The sequence below is a fragment of the Hippocampus bargibanti genome, linkage group LG12 (genome assembly GCF_051943395.1).
Source record: "Hippocampus bargibanti isolate YZ-2025 linkage group LG12, ASM5194339v1, whole genome shotgun sequence".
Classification (NCBI taxonomy): Eukaryota; Metazoa; Chordata; class Actinopteri; order Syngnathiformes; family Syngnathidae; genus Hippocampus; species Hippocampus bargibanti.
In genome coordinates, this window is record NC_142745.1 from 23,888,522 (window position 1) to 23,902,660 (window position 14,139).

At 42.4% G+C, this 14,139-nt stretch overlaps 1 protein-coding gene across 7 annotated transcripts in view; it reads left to right on the top strand.

The window, feature by feature from the left end:
- Positions 1-11,954, top strand: part of LOC148890937 (pleckstrin homology domain-containing family A member 6-like) — a 53,621-nt gene extending 41,667 nt beyond the window's left edge. For 4 of the 7 annotated variants that reach the window (XR_016116742.1, XR_016116740.1, XR_016116741.1 and 1 more), the window contains 5 exons: positions 982-1,065; positions 3,419-3,533; positions 3,726-3,830; positions 5,917-5,989; positions 11,332-11,954. Coding sequence is in view for 3 of the 7 variants with exons in the window: in XM_089011169.1 (XP_088867295.1) it covers positions 982-1,065; positions 3,419-3,533; positions 3,726-3,830; positions 5,917-5,989; positions 11,332-11,447 (493 nt within the window). In the remaining 4 variants the exon portion in view is untranslated. The remainder of the gene's footprint in view (positions 1-981; positions 1,066-3,418; positions 3,534-3,725; positions 3,831-5,916; positions 5,990-11,331) is intronic. The other 3 variants (XM_089011171.1, XM_089011170.1, XM_089011169.1) reach the window with 3 other exon arrangements.
- The last annotated feature ends 2,185 nt before the right edge of the window (positions 11,955-14,139 follow it).

The window sequence follows — 14,139 nt, forward strand, 5'->3', positions numbered from 1 at the left end:
ACGTTCACATGCCAATGCTGAAAAATAAAAATAATAATTTGAACACTGCGTAGTTTCTCGAGCACTTACATCAGATATTAAATATTTGAGGTACCCACACCACACCATGGATGTCATAACATTCAGAGCAATCTGATCCATTGTCAGCCAGTGTACCTCAATATTACATCAATCACCACAATTATCCTGGATCTAGAGATTTTACTTTGACTGCTGTTGTCACTTCGTAAGTTGTGTTTTAGCCATAAATGGCGAGAATAAGTGTCTCAGACAGAAATGTCCACTGCAAGCAATTTGCTTCGAGCGATTAAGAGTCGCATTAAAAACATCAGCATGTCCAGTGGGAGAACTTTAGCTACAAATCAGAATCAGAAGCAGAAAGTATGTAGAACACACAAGGAATTTGTGTCCAGTAGAACACGCTGCTAGTGTCATCTTAACAAAAATGGAGGCACTATACAGTACTATTTGGGTGAATGTTAAGAGAGTTAAGGGCGACTAAGGAAGAAGCCGTTTCAATGTCTGCTGGATTTGGTGCGCATGAATCGCTAGCGCCTGCCTAAAGGAGTAGCTGGAAAAGATGGTGGGCAAGGTGCGGAGGGTCCAGTACAATTGTCCGCACCCTTGTTTGGATTCTTGCGATGTGGAAGTCCTCCAGAGTGGCTAGGGCGGTGCCAATGATTTTTTTCCCCACCGTCCCAACTGTCATTGTGTCGAATAAGAGAAGTTGAAGCAACTCTCTTCTGTTGAGCGCTTATCCTTTGCAACACGTTTCTGTTTGCGACAGCTTTTCTGTTGTATTTCATTGGCTTTGAACCTCTTTTTAATGCTCTCTTTCCTCGTCCATCTTGTGAATTGTGCTGCTTTCATCTGTGTTAGCATTTGCCATGATGGTCATGTGTAAAAGTTGGTGTTGACCCGATTTTGAAACAGAGAAATGTATTCATAAAATACTCATTTTATTTTCTGTCTTGTTTTCAGTCAACATGACGCCAGCAGACCAGCTGGACCAGGAATGAACACAATCCAGCTGCAAGTATCTGCGCCAATAAAAAACGATCTGCAGTAAGTGAACGGGTGCTAAACGTTGTTGTCAGCATGCTAATTGCATTGCAGTGTTAGAAACTTTTCACATGCAAAACCTTCTCTGAGCTGCTTGGAAAAGTGATTAAAAAAACAATAAAACAGCCTAAGAAGCTTCCTGGCAGGACTGTTGCACCTGACTGTTGACCCAGATGATTTAAAAAAGATGCTAAAGGGATAAACAAGCCCTGCTGTACAGATTCAGGCTGTAGTTGACTGGCGACTTCATTGTGACTTATTTCCGTTGTGCCTGTTTCTGGTTCCACAGTACGACAGACTTGAATGTGAGTACCATATAATGAAGGCCTTGGTTTTGGGACATTTCTTTGTGGTAGCCCAGCACTACCACACGCATCACCAAGAATTCAAGTTAGCACAGATGATGAGCGCTTTGCCATTTATTATGAACAAGCCACAAAATTGATTGAACCGGCCAACATGAGTGATCTTTGGGGGGGGGGGGGGGGGGGGGGCAAAATTAACAATACTACTACTACTACTACTACTACTACGACTACTACTACTACTACTACAACTAATAATAATAATAATAATAATAATAATAATAATAATAATAATAATAAGAGCGGTTGTACGTCTTTGTGTGCCCTGTGATTGGCTGGCAACCAATTCAGGGTGTCCCCCGCCTCATGCCCGAAGACAGCTGAGATAGGCTCCAGCACCCCCGAGACCCTAACGAGCAGTACGGAAAACTGATGGATAATAATAATAATAATAATAATAATAATAATAATAATAATAATAATAATAATAATAATAATAATAATACATTTCATTTAAAAGCGCCTTTCAAAACTCTCAAGGTCACTTTACAGTCACAGTATTTTTACAGTCACAGCTTTTCTGTGAGTGAGTAGCAGCAGCCGCACGCGCCAGCGTTCACTCAACCTGGAAGTAACTCAAATAGATAGAACGCTAGTTAATAGTTAATAGATACAGTAATAATAATAATAATAATAATAATAATAATAATAATAATAATAATAATAATAATAATAATAATAATACATTTCATTTACAAGTACCTTTCCAAACTCTAAAGGTCACTTTACAGTCACAGGATACAGTCGCGAATAATAACAATAATAATGCATTTTATTTCACGGTAAGGTCAGAGCATTGTCATCAAATGGTGAATATAGTTTTGCTTTTTTGATTGTTGCTGTGTCGATGACTATTTTGTGTTTGGGAGCCTTTTACTGAGGGAGTTGCTTGTTCTGTAGCCACAAGGGGATATAGATATAAGTCTTCTTGTGCCGGTCTCAAGCCTGGATAAATACAGAGGGTTGTGTCAGGAAGGGCATCTGACGTAAAAGCTTGGCAAAACAAACATGGGAAACAAACCTCTGAAGATGGAGGACATTGATTCACTGTGGCGACCCCTTGAAGGGAAAAGCCGAAAGGAAAAGAAGATTTTAAGTGCCTTTCAAAGCTCTCAAGGACACTTTACAGTCACAGACAAGCATAGATACTATGATAAATGAAATACAATTAGAAACAGAATACAATAAATAAAATAGAATTGATGAGAAGGTTTCTTCAGCCGTCATCTGTACAAAAGTGAAGGTTTCGGACGTTTCGCCTTCTATCCAAGAGGCTTCGTCAGCGAACTAAAGTCTGACTGGTCGCATCGGCCCCACTTAAACTTATTATAAAACAGGTTAGGCAACTTTCGCAATGCTGATGAGGGTCGTTATGCTGATGAGGTGATACCGGGGGGAGTGGGGGTAATAGGCCAATCGTTAGTCAGGAATGTAGGAACAATCAGTGGGGCCACAGGGGGGGGTCCCGCGCCCCCCCCAACCTGAGACTAGGGACCTATCATAGCTGTGTCCGGCGCCACCAGGTCTGGACATTAGGGATATATAAATGGGGCCGATACGACCAGTCAGACTTTAGTTCGCTGACGAAGCCTCTTGGATAGGAGGCGAAACGTCCGAAACCTTCACTTTTGTACAGATGACGGCTGAAGAAACCTTCTCATCGATGGACCACTCCTGTACGACTGAGAGCTTACACAGACATAAAATAGAATTATAAATAAAAACAAGAGATAGATAGCTAGATAGATAAACCATAGCTAGCTGGATAGCTAGCGAGGCAGCTAAAAGATAGCTTATAGATAGCAAATAGATAGTTAGGTAGCTTGCTTTCTAGCTAGCTAGACTGTTATAACCAAAACTTGGATAGATGTCTCTCGTCGACTGTTAAAATGTCATCAGGAAACCTCCATTTTGCAACGCTATACAATGCTGCATTTAAAAAAATGAGGACATGCTCCACCTCGACATCATTGCTTTTTCATCAATGTCAGGAACTGCGATTCGATGATAAAAGGCAAAGTGAACACTGCTGCCGAGAAGAGCAATCACACTCAAAGTACAAACATGGTGTCAGAAGTGTCTCAGGAAGTCCAACCTTGTGCACGGGTAAGAATGAACACAGTACAAACTCTACATACCTCTAAAAATAAACATTTGATAGTTCTCAAAATATTTAGGCCATTTTGACACCACAGTTGATTATGAATCGGCAGCATAGTCAACTGGATGGTCCGACACCGTGAAACTGTTCATATAACACGTGTCACTAGTCTTTTAAAATGTTCTTCTGACTTGCAGACGTCGCGAACGTTGAGAAAGACAGCGACATTCGGGAAGCGCTCCAACTCCATGCGACGGAATCCGAAAGCAGAAGTCTGCAAATCAGGATGGCTGTACAAGAAGGTATGTTTCCCAATCACTTGTTCGTACAGTGATAACTCAGCTTACAAACGCTTTAGCTCACAAACCTTTCACCTCACGAACATTAATTTCGTGAGCATATAGTCTTGGCTGACAAAAGTTTTCCAATCCCACTTTCTTTGAGTGCAGACGTCATTTGTTATCGAGTGTAGTATTTTTGCTATTATGGGACCGAAAAAGACCCCACCACAGACTAGTGTTAAGCCGAAGAGGATACAAAAGAAAATGATGCTCGAGCAGAAGAAGGTCATTGAAAACCACCAATGAGGTGTGCGTTTGTGTGCCTTAGCGTCCCAGTACCAGTATGCGAAATCAACCATTGCTACCATCCTTAAAAACAAGGAAGATATTAAGGGTGTTTTTGTATTGTCTAAGCAACTGTCTCAGACAATAGAAGAGGTTGAAAAAATTCTGTTGATTTGGATTAATGAACAGCAGCTAGCAGTGGACAGTGTGAGTGAGGGTATTATCGCCAAAAAAGCACGGCAACTTCACTCGGATATCATCAAGAAGCAACTCCGTCAACGACCATCACAAAGGTCAATAAAACGACTTTATTATAAAGTACGGTTTATTTATTTCATTACGATACAATAGCACATTTATTATACATAAAATAAGGTGTATTTTTTATGTAGTTTTAAGGCTTATTTCATAGATAATTATGTTTTATGGGGACCTGGGAATGGATTATTCTCATTTTAATGGTTTGTTATGAGAAAAAAATATTTGGAAGACAAACTTTTCCCTTTACACACACTTTCTGGGAACCAATTAAGTTCCTGAGCTGAGGAATCACTCTATTTCATTCCCTAGAATAGCGTCATAGTGAGCAACTGGTTAGCACGTTGGTCTAATGGTTTACAGGTGTAGGGTTTCATTCCGGATACCTTCATTTGTGGAGTTTGAATGTTCCCCGTGTGCCTGAGTGGCTTATCCCCAATTGCCCGTCACATGCACGGCAACTAAATCATTCACAAGGAGGAGATCTTTCAGTTTGTGTGTATAAACACATCTACTCATACACAGCTCACAATGCATCAAAGTCCAACCAAAATTTCTCTTTCTCCGCCAGCTCACATCCTACTTGTGTGGCATACCCACAAACAACATTGAACATCACACCTTCAATTTCTAGCTTCAGACTCATCATTCTCTCTGATACCCTTTTTACTTCTAAGACATTCCTAATAAACTCCTCTTTTAGGATAACCCCAATCCATTTCTCTTTCTGTTTTCACCATGATAGAACAACTTAAACCCTGACCCTAAGCTTCTAGCCTTGCTCCCATACATTTTCCACTGCCACCCTGAAGGTCAACAGTACTAATGGCGGCCGTTGTTAACCCGGGTCTCGACCGATCCGGTATGGGATTCATAGGTTTGATTCGCATATTTGTTTTGGCAAAAAAAAATTACATCCGATGCCCTTCCTGACACAACCCTTTATTTATCCGGGTTTGGGACCGACACAATAAGACACTGGCTTGTGCCCCCTTGTGACCTCTCCCTTGTGGCTACATTGAAAAACGTCTGTTGATTTGGATTAATTAAAAGCAGCTAGCAGGGAACATTGTGAGTGAGATGATAGCTAGCTTATCACTGAGAAAGCACGGCAACTTCACTCGGATATCATCAAGAGTCAACTACATCAACGACCATCACAAAGGTCAATAAAACGACTTTATTATATAGTACAGTTTATTTCTTTCATTACAATACAATAGCATGTTTATTATACATATAATAAGGTATATTTTGTGTAGTTTTAAGGCTTATTTTGTCAAAAAATATTCTTTATGGGGACCTGGGAATGGATTATTCTCATTTTAATGGTTTCTCATGGGAAATTATTGTTTGGAATACGAACGTTTTGCCTTAAACACACTTTCTTGGAACCAATTAAGTTCATAAGCCAAGGTATCACTGTATTACTTTTATGATGCTTATACTGTTACAACCACAGTATGTCTCAGCGTCTAACAGAATATTTTGACATGAATGTCAATGTTTATTGAATAATTTGATCTGATGTAATAACAATCATTGGTTGTATGTCCCCCACTAGGCCAGCAGCGGAGTGAAGCAGTGGAACAAGAGGTGGTTTGTCCTCTCCGAAAGATGTCTATTCTACTATAAAGGTGTGTGGCGTTCCAATCGTTTTTCAAGTTTGAAATTCATTTTTAAGGGAATTTAAATCATATTTAAGTCATATTTCAGTCATCATTGTTCGCCTGCAATAACCAAAACCTACAGACATGAGTATGTTTTCTTTCCAAATGCCATATTAATCATTAAACATGAAGTGCAAGCAGTGAAAATTCCATTCATTGTTAAAGTGCAATGGTTGTTTAAAACGTGGCACTAGATCAATCATCAACTCCAGTTTTTTTTTATGATTGCTTCAACTGGGTGACCAGTCTTATCGACATTTGTGCTGCTGTAAAGTAACTCAGAATATAAGGTGAAAGCTATATCGTGTTTGGAAAGTCAGAATGGATGAAAAGGTTTCTTCAGCCGTCATGTGTACTTCTTTGATGGTGTCAGACGTTTCATTTCTTATCCAAGAAGCTTCGTCAGCAAACTAAAGTCTTACTGGTAGTTTCGGCCCTATAAATGTATACCTATTGTCAGAATGCACTTATTTTTACTAACTGACATGTTTCATTACAAAATACAGGCGGTGAGTACATTAATTTAAATTTAAAAAAATGAAATACCAACGACCCTATAAATAACCCTATAATAACTCACTGAAAAACATGTCCAAATATTTTGCTTTTATGACTCTGTTAGTCAAAAAAGTTCCTGACCTTTGATGTAGAGGGTGTTGAGTGTTTGTGAATGTACATGTGAAATTGTGTGCGTGCATCCGCTCATGACGAGCGTTGCACACATGCAAAAAAATGGGTCAGTCGGATAACTAGGTTATATTGCACAGATGTTTCGGTAGACTATGCCAGCCACCTGGTTATGGCGCTCCATGTAGGCTTTCCCTTCCAGCATCTTACACCCTGCAGGTGTGTTGGATTGTCTCAGGTGCCTCTTTGCACAACCTACACCTTGGGTCTTGTCTGGTGTGGTATATCCCTGCCTCTATGGCTCTGGTGTTCAGGGCCTGTTCTTGGGCAGCCAGGATGAGTGCCTCTGTGCTGTCCTTTAGGCGAGCTCTCTCTAGCCACTGATAGGACTTCTTGAGATCAGCCACTTCTGCTATGGTTCGGTGGTACATCCCTTGTAGGGGCTTTTCCTACCATGATTGTCCCTCTTCCATCACCTCATCCTCTGTTCCCCATTGTCTGAGACATTCTCTGAGTACATCATCCGTTGGAGCCTTCTCTTTGATGTATTCATGGAGCTTGGATGTTTCATCCTGGACAGTGGCTCTCACACTCACTAGTCCCCGGCCTCCTTCCTTACGGCTTGTGTACAGTCTCAGGGTGCTGGACTTGGGATGGAACCCTCCGTGCATGGTGAGGAGTTTTCGGGTCTTAACATCCGTGGTCTGAATCTCTTCCTTTGGCCACCTTATTATTCCTGCAGGGTATCTGATCACTGGCAGGGCATAGCTGTTTATTGCCCGGGTCTTGTTCTTGCCATTGAGCTGGCTTCTGAGGACTTTCCTCACTCGCTGGAGGTATTTGGTCGTCGCCGCTTTCCTTGTTGCTAGTTCAAGGTTGCCATTGGCCTGTGGTATACCGAGGTACTTGTAGCTCTTTTCAATGTATGCTATTGTTCCTTCAGGGCTGGATAGCTCAGTTGATAAGGCATCAATTTGGCATATGGGAGACGAGGGTTCGAATCCCACTTGTGGCTGAGAAAATGAGCAAAAAAAACATCATCCAGTGTGGGTCCTTGGGCAAGACCCTTCGCGCTAATGCCTACCTCATAAAAATGATGAGAGCCATAAAATGGAATGACGTGCCGGCTCAGACGTCGCCCGGCCAAATAAGGGCTGCGTCAGGTGCTGGGGAACCAGAGCACCCTGATGAAAAATGGGCTACTGGAACAAAGCGGAGATGGACGAGATGCGATAACATGGCTCTGTTGCTAATACTCAAGTTACATGCGGAGAATGGGGGCTGAATGGTTACTTCGAAAAACCCACAGTCACGGTTGACCACGAAACAACTAGTAGCTCAGTGTTCCAATATCCACAAACGGCAATTGCTATCACAACTTGAGATTGATGAGGTACAACACAAATTCCGAGGTGAAGGGCCGCAACGAGGCAGCAACTGACCTGAGAGATAAGATCATGGCAAGAATGAAAACTGGGCAACTAAGAAACCGATTACAACGGCTATGTGAAGTACCACCTGAAAGTCTCATGGAAACTGTGAATGCAGCACTGAGAACGATCCCGACCGGAACGATCACGGAAACCAATGAGCTGACATACACCTCAGCATCAGTGATCCTAGAGATGCTCGGCTACAAGAGCAACCATGAGAGCCACGAGATTCATTACCCACTATGGAAAAGACGGTTGGAGGCCAAGATCAAGGCGGCTCGGAAAGATGTGAGTCAATTGACGGAGACCCAGAGAGGTGTGAATAAAAGGCCAGGTAAATGCAGATAACCATACCTGAAGCATACCTGTCCAGTCGCCTAAAGAGGTACACAAAAGAGAATGAGGCCAGAAGAATAAACAGGCTGTAGTGTACGCTCAGTGGCAGGGTTCTAACAGCAGAGCAGACCCTCCAAGGCTGGAAACTGAAAGATACTGGAAAGGCATATGGGAGAAGGAGGTCGCACATAACAGCAATTCACAATGGCTGGTGACTCTGAAAGAGGAGCACAGCAACCCCTGAACAGAACCCAGTTACCCTCACAGCGGCAGATATACAAGGAAGAGTCTCAGGTATGAAAAATTGGTTTGCACCAGGCCCGGATATGGTCCACACCTACTGGCTAAAGAAACTCACAGCTCTCCACGAGCGCCTAGCAGCACTAATGAACCAGTTGCTGATGGATGGGACTCACCTAGGATGGCGAACCGAAGCGCGAACAATCCTGATCATGAAGGGTTCCTCAAAGGGTGCAGTTCCTTCCAACTATCGGCCAATAACCTGTCTCTCCACAACATGGAAGCTCATGTCAGGCATCATTGCGGCTAAGATAAGTGGCCACATGGATCAATACATGAGCAAAGCACAGAAAGGCATTAGTAGAGATACTAGAGGTGCCAAACATCAGCTGCTGGTTGACAGAACAGTCGCTCAAGACTGCAGGTCCCGACATACCAACCTGTGCACAGCCTGGATTGATTACAAGAAAGCATATGACTCGATGCCACACACATGGATCACTGAATGCTTGGAGTTGTATAAGGTCAACAGGACCCTGAGAGCCTTCGTTGCAAACTCGATGAGGATGTGGAAAAGCACACTTGAAGCTAATAGCAAGCCACTAACGCAAGTGTCCATCAAATGTGGCATATATCAAGGTGATGCATTCTCCCCACTATATATATATATATATATATATATATATATATATATATATATATATATATATATATATATATATATATATATATTTATATATATATATATATATATATATATATATATATATATATATATATATGTATATGTATATATATATATATATATATATATATATTTTATATATTTAATATATATATATTTTTTTGTGTGTCCAATTGAACATAAGCTCCCATCTGTATTTATTAGATTGCATCTTTTCTGCTCATCAATGTTTGAGATAAATCTAGACTTTAAAAGCACAGATTTTCTTTTTCGAAACGGAGGTCAGTCCTGCATCTTTTTGTGGCAAAAAGTAAGAGGCCGAGGTGCGTCTGCAAAGATCCCTGATTCCTCATGTTCACAATGCTGAATCGAGCAGCAGGTACAGCTGGCTGGTGCCCGAAATTCCTGCTGCACTGACTCACATGGCTTGATTGCTATCTTGCATGAGCGTGCGCACAAAACACACACACCCGACCAACAACCGAGCAGCCACAGGAGGAGGGATCAGTAGAGGATGATTGCACAAGCCCTCCCCCTATTTTTCATCTCTCTCTCTCTCTCTCTCTCTCTCTCTCTCTCTCTCTCTCTCTCTCTCTCTCTCTCTCTCTCTCTCTGTCGCTCATTCACGCTCTCTCCCTCTCGTTTTGTCTCTCTCTCTGTCTCTCACACTCTGTCTCTCTCTCCATCTGCTCTTTACCTCTCTCTCTTGTTCTCTCTCTCTCTCTCTCTCTCTCTCTCTCTCTCTCTCTCTCTCTCTCTCTGTCGCTCATTCACTCTCTCTCCCTCTCGTTTTGTCTCTCTCTCTGTCTCCCACGCTCTGTCTCTCTCCGTCTGTCCTTTACCTCTCTCTCTTGTTCTCTCTCTCTCTCTCTCTCTCTCTCTCTCTCTCTCTCTCTCTCTCTCTCTCTCTATATATATATATATATATATCTCCTCTCTCTCTTGTTCTGTCTCTGTCTCTCTACCTCTCTCTCTCTCTATCTCCCCTCTCTCTTGTTCACTCTTTCTTTACCTCTCTCTGTCTCTCTGTCTCGACCTCTCGTGTTCTGTCTCTCTCACTCTCTATCTCCTCTCCCTCTCTCTTGTTCTATCTCTCTGTCTGTCTCTGTCTGTCTCTCTCTCTCTCTCTGTCTCTCTCTCTCTCTCTTGTTCTGTCTCTCCCTCTCTCTCTCTTGCTCTGTCTCTCTGTGTATCTCTCTACCTCTCTTGTTCTCTCTCTCTCTCTCTCTCTCTCTCTCTCTCTCTCTCTATCTCTTCTGTCTCTCTTGCCATCTCTCTCTCTCTCTCTCTCTCTCTCTCTCTCTCTCTCTCTCTCTCTCTCTCTCTCTCTCTCTCTCTCTCTCTCTCTCTCTCTCACTCTCTCTCTCTCTTGTTCTGTCTGTCTCTTTCTCTCTCTACCTCGCTCTCTCTCGTCCTGTCCCGAACAAACACACACACACGCACACACACACGCACACACACACTCACGCACACACACGCGCGCACACACACACGCACACACACGCTCTCTGTCCCCCTCTTCCTCACTACACACACAGCACACAGGCGCACACCACAGTCACAGGCGCACACCACAGCAGCGGGACGATTGGCCGTGCAGATAAGCATTGACGGAAGAAAAGGTAGAAAAAAAAAAATATATATCCACATGCACTGGCGGGCGTTTTCAGAAAATCATGCTGACATTCATGACTTTGTCAACGTGAGTGATTGCTTGTCTTCTCCGGTGGGATGATTTTGAAACACTGGATTCTGATGTGTGGGAGCCATTAGAAAGTGTTTAACACATTTTTCGAACGCAGCAAAATTGATTGCAATTCTAGGAAACCGTCACCACGGGGAAACGTGGAGGCTCCAGAACTAGCGCCAGGATCAAGGGTTTAGTTTTAGTTTTTTGTGGTTGTTTATTTTCCGCAGAACATATTTCAGATCCTGTTCCTTTCGTTATATTTGAGATGATTGACACAATGTTTTTTTCTTCTTCACAGACGAGAAGGAGGACAGTGTGCTGGGGAGTTTGCCTTTGCTCAGTTTCAGGATTGGAGGAGTTCAATCTTTGGACAACATCACCCGCAAGTTTGCCTTTAAGGTCAGTCACATCTGAGTGAAAGAACGAACGAGTGCCAAGAGATTAACTGGATGTTTACAGTTTCAAATGGAGAAAGTAGCTGAGAAAAGACATCATTATTTTCGGAAATACCAAAATAATGAAGTAGTCCGGAAAATGTATACAGTAATACCTCACCTTACGAACGCTTTACCTCACGAACATTTCCCCTCACGAACCTTAAATTCACGAGTCTTGGCTGACGAACTAGTTTTTGGTGGACGAACCAAACTACATGGAGGCTGGCGGACGAGTTTTAGTCTACGGGTGTGGCTATGGATTGGATTGGATTGGATTGGATTTGCCTTTATTAGTCTCGCAGTGGAGAAAATTACATTTCACAGCAGCAAAGTTATGAAAGAAATGGGTGTTAATGTGGTGTTTAAGCAATATTCTCAGGCAATATAAGAGGTTGAAAAACTTCTGTTGATTTGGATTAATGAAAAGCAGCTGGCAGGGGACAGTGTGAGTGCTGGTATTATCGCCCAGAAAGCACGGCAACTTCACTTGGATATCATCAAGAGGCAACTACATCAACGACCATCACTGAGGTCAATAAAACAACTTTTATTATTATATAACGACTTTATTTCTTTAATTACAATACAATAGCACATTTATTAGACGTAAAATAAGGTATAGTTTGTGTCATTTTAAAGGACAACCAAAAGAGTCTCAGGTATGAAAAATTGGTTTGCACCAGGCCCGGATATGGTCCACACCTACTGGCTAAAGAAACTCACAGCTCTCCACGAGCGCCTAGCAGCACTAATGAACCAGTTGCTGATGGATGGGACTCACCTAGGATGGCGAACCGAAGCGCGAACAATCCTGATCATGAAGGGTTCCTCAAAGGGTGCAGTTCCTTCCAACTATCGGCCAATAACCTGTCTCTCCACAACATGGAAGCTCATGTCAGGCATCATTGCGGCTAAGATAAGTGGCCACATGGATCAATACATGAGCAAAGCACAGAAAGGCATTAGTAGAGATACTAGAGGTGCCAAACATCAGCTGCTGGTTGACAGAACAGTCGCTCAAGACTGCAGGTCCCGACATACCAACCTGTGCACAGCCTGGATTGATTACAAGAAAGCATATGACTCGATGCCACACACATGGATCACTGAATGCTTGGAGTTGTATAAGGTCAACAGGACCCTCAGAGCCTTCGTTGCAAACTCGATGAGGATGTGGAAAAGCACACTTGAAGCTAATAGCAAGCCACTAACGCAAGTGTCCATCAAATGTGGCATATATCAAGGTGATGCATTCTCCCCACTATATATATATATATATATATATATATATATATATATATATATATATATATATATATATATATATATATATATATATATATATATATATATATATATATATATATATATATATATATATATATATTATATTTATATATATATATATATATATTTTATATATTTAATATATATATATTTTTTTGTGTGTCCAATTGAACAAAAGCTCCCATCTGTATTTATTAGATTGCATCTTTTCTGCTCATCAATGTTTGAGATAAATCTAGACTTTAAAAGCACATATTTTCTTTTTCGAAACGGAGGTCAGTCCTGCATCTTTTTGTGGCAAAAAGTAAGAGGCCGAGGTGCGTCTGCAAAGATCCCTGATTCCTCATGTTCACAATGCTGAATCGAGCAGCAGGTACAGCTGGCTGGTGCCCGAAATTCCTGCTGCACTGACTCACATGGCTTGATTGCTATCTTGCATGAGCGTGCGCACAAAACACACACACCCGACCAACAACCGAGCAGCCACAGGAGGAGGGATCAGTAGAGGATGATTGCACAAGCCCTCCCCCTATTTTTCATCTCTCTCTCTCTCTCTCTCTCTCTCTCTCTCTCTCTCTCTCTCTCTCTCTCTCTCTCTCTCTCTCTGTCGCTCATTCACGCTCTCTCCCTCTCGTTTTGTCTCTCTCTCTGTCTCTCACACTCTGTCTCTCTCTCCATCTGCTCTTTACCTCTCTCTCTTGTTCTCTCTCTCTCTCTCTCTCTCTCTCTCTCTCTCTCTCTCTCTCTGTCTCTCTCTCTCGCTCATTCACTCTCTCTGTCTCCTCGCTCTGTTTTGTCTCTCTCTCTGTCTCCCACGCTCTGTCTCTCTCCGTCTGTCCTTTACTCTCTCTCTCTCTCTCTCTCTCTCTCTCTCTCTCTCTCTCTCTCTCTCTCTCTCTCTCTCTCTCTCTCTCTCTCTCTCTCTCTCTCTCTCTCTATATATATATCTCCTCTCTCTCTTGTTCTGTCTCTGTCTCTCTACCTCTCTCTCTCTCTATCTCCCCTCTCTCTTGTTCACTCTTTCTTTACCTCTCTCTGTCTCTCTGTCTCGACCTCTCGTGTTCTGTCTCTCTCACTCTCTATCTCCTCTCCCTCTCTCTTGTTCTATCTCTCTGTCTGTCTCTGTCTGTCTCTCTCTCTCTCTGTCTCTCTCTCTCTCTCTCTCTTGTTCTGTCTCTCCCTCTCTCTCTCTTGCTCTGTCTCTCTGTGTATCTCTCTACCTCTCTTGTTCTCTCTCTCTCTCTCTCTCTCTCTCTCTCTCTCTCTCTCTCTCTCTCTCTCTCTCTCTCTCTCTCTCTCTCTCTCTCTCTCTCTCTCTATCTCTTCTGTCTCTCTTGCCATCTCTCTCTCTCTCTCTCTCTCTCTCTCTCTCTCTCTCTCTC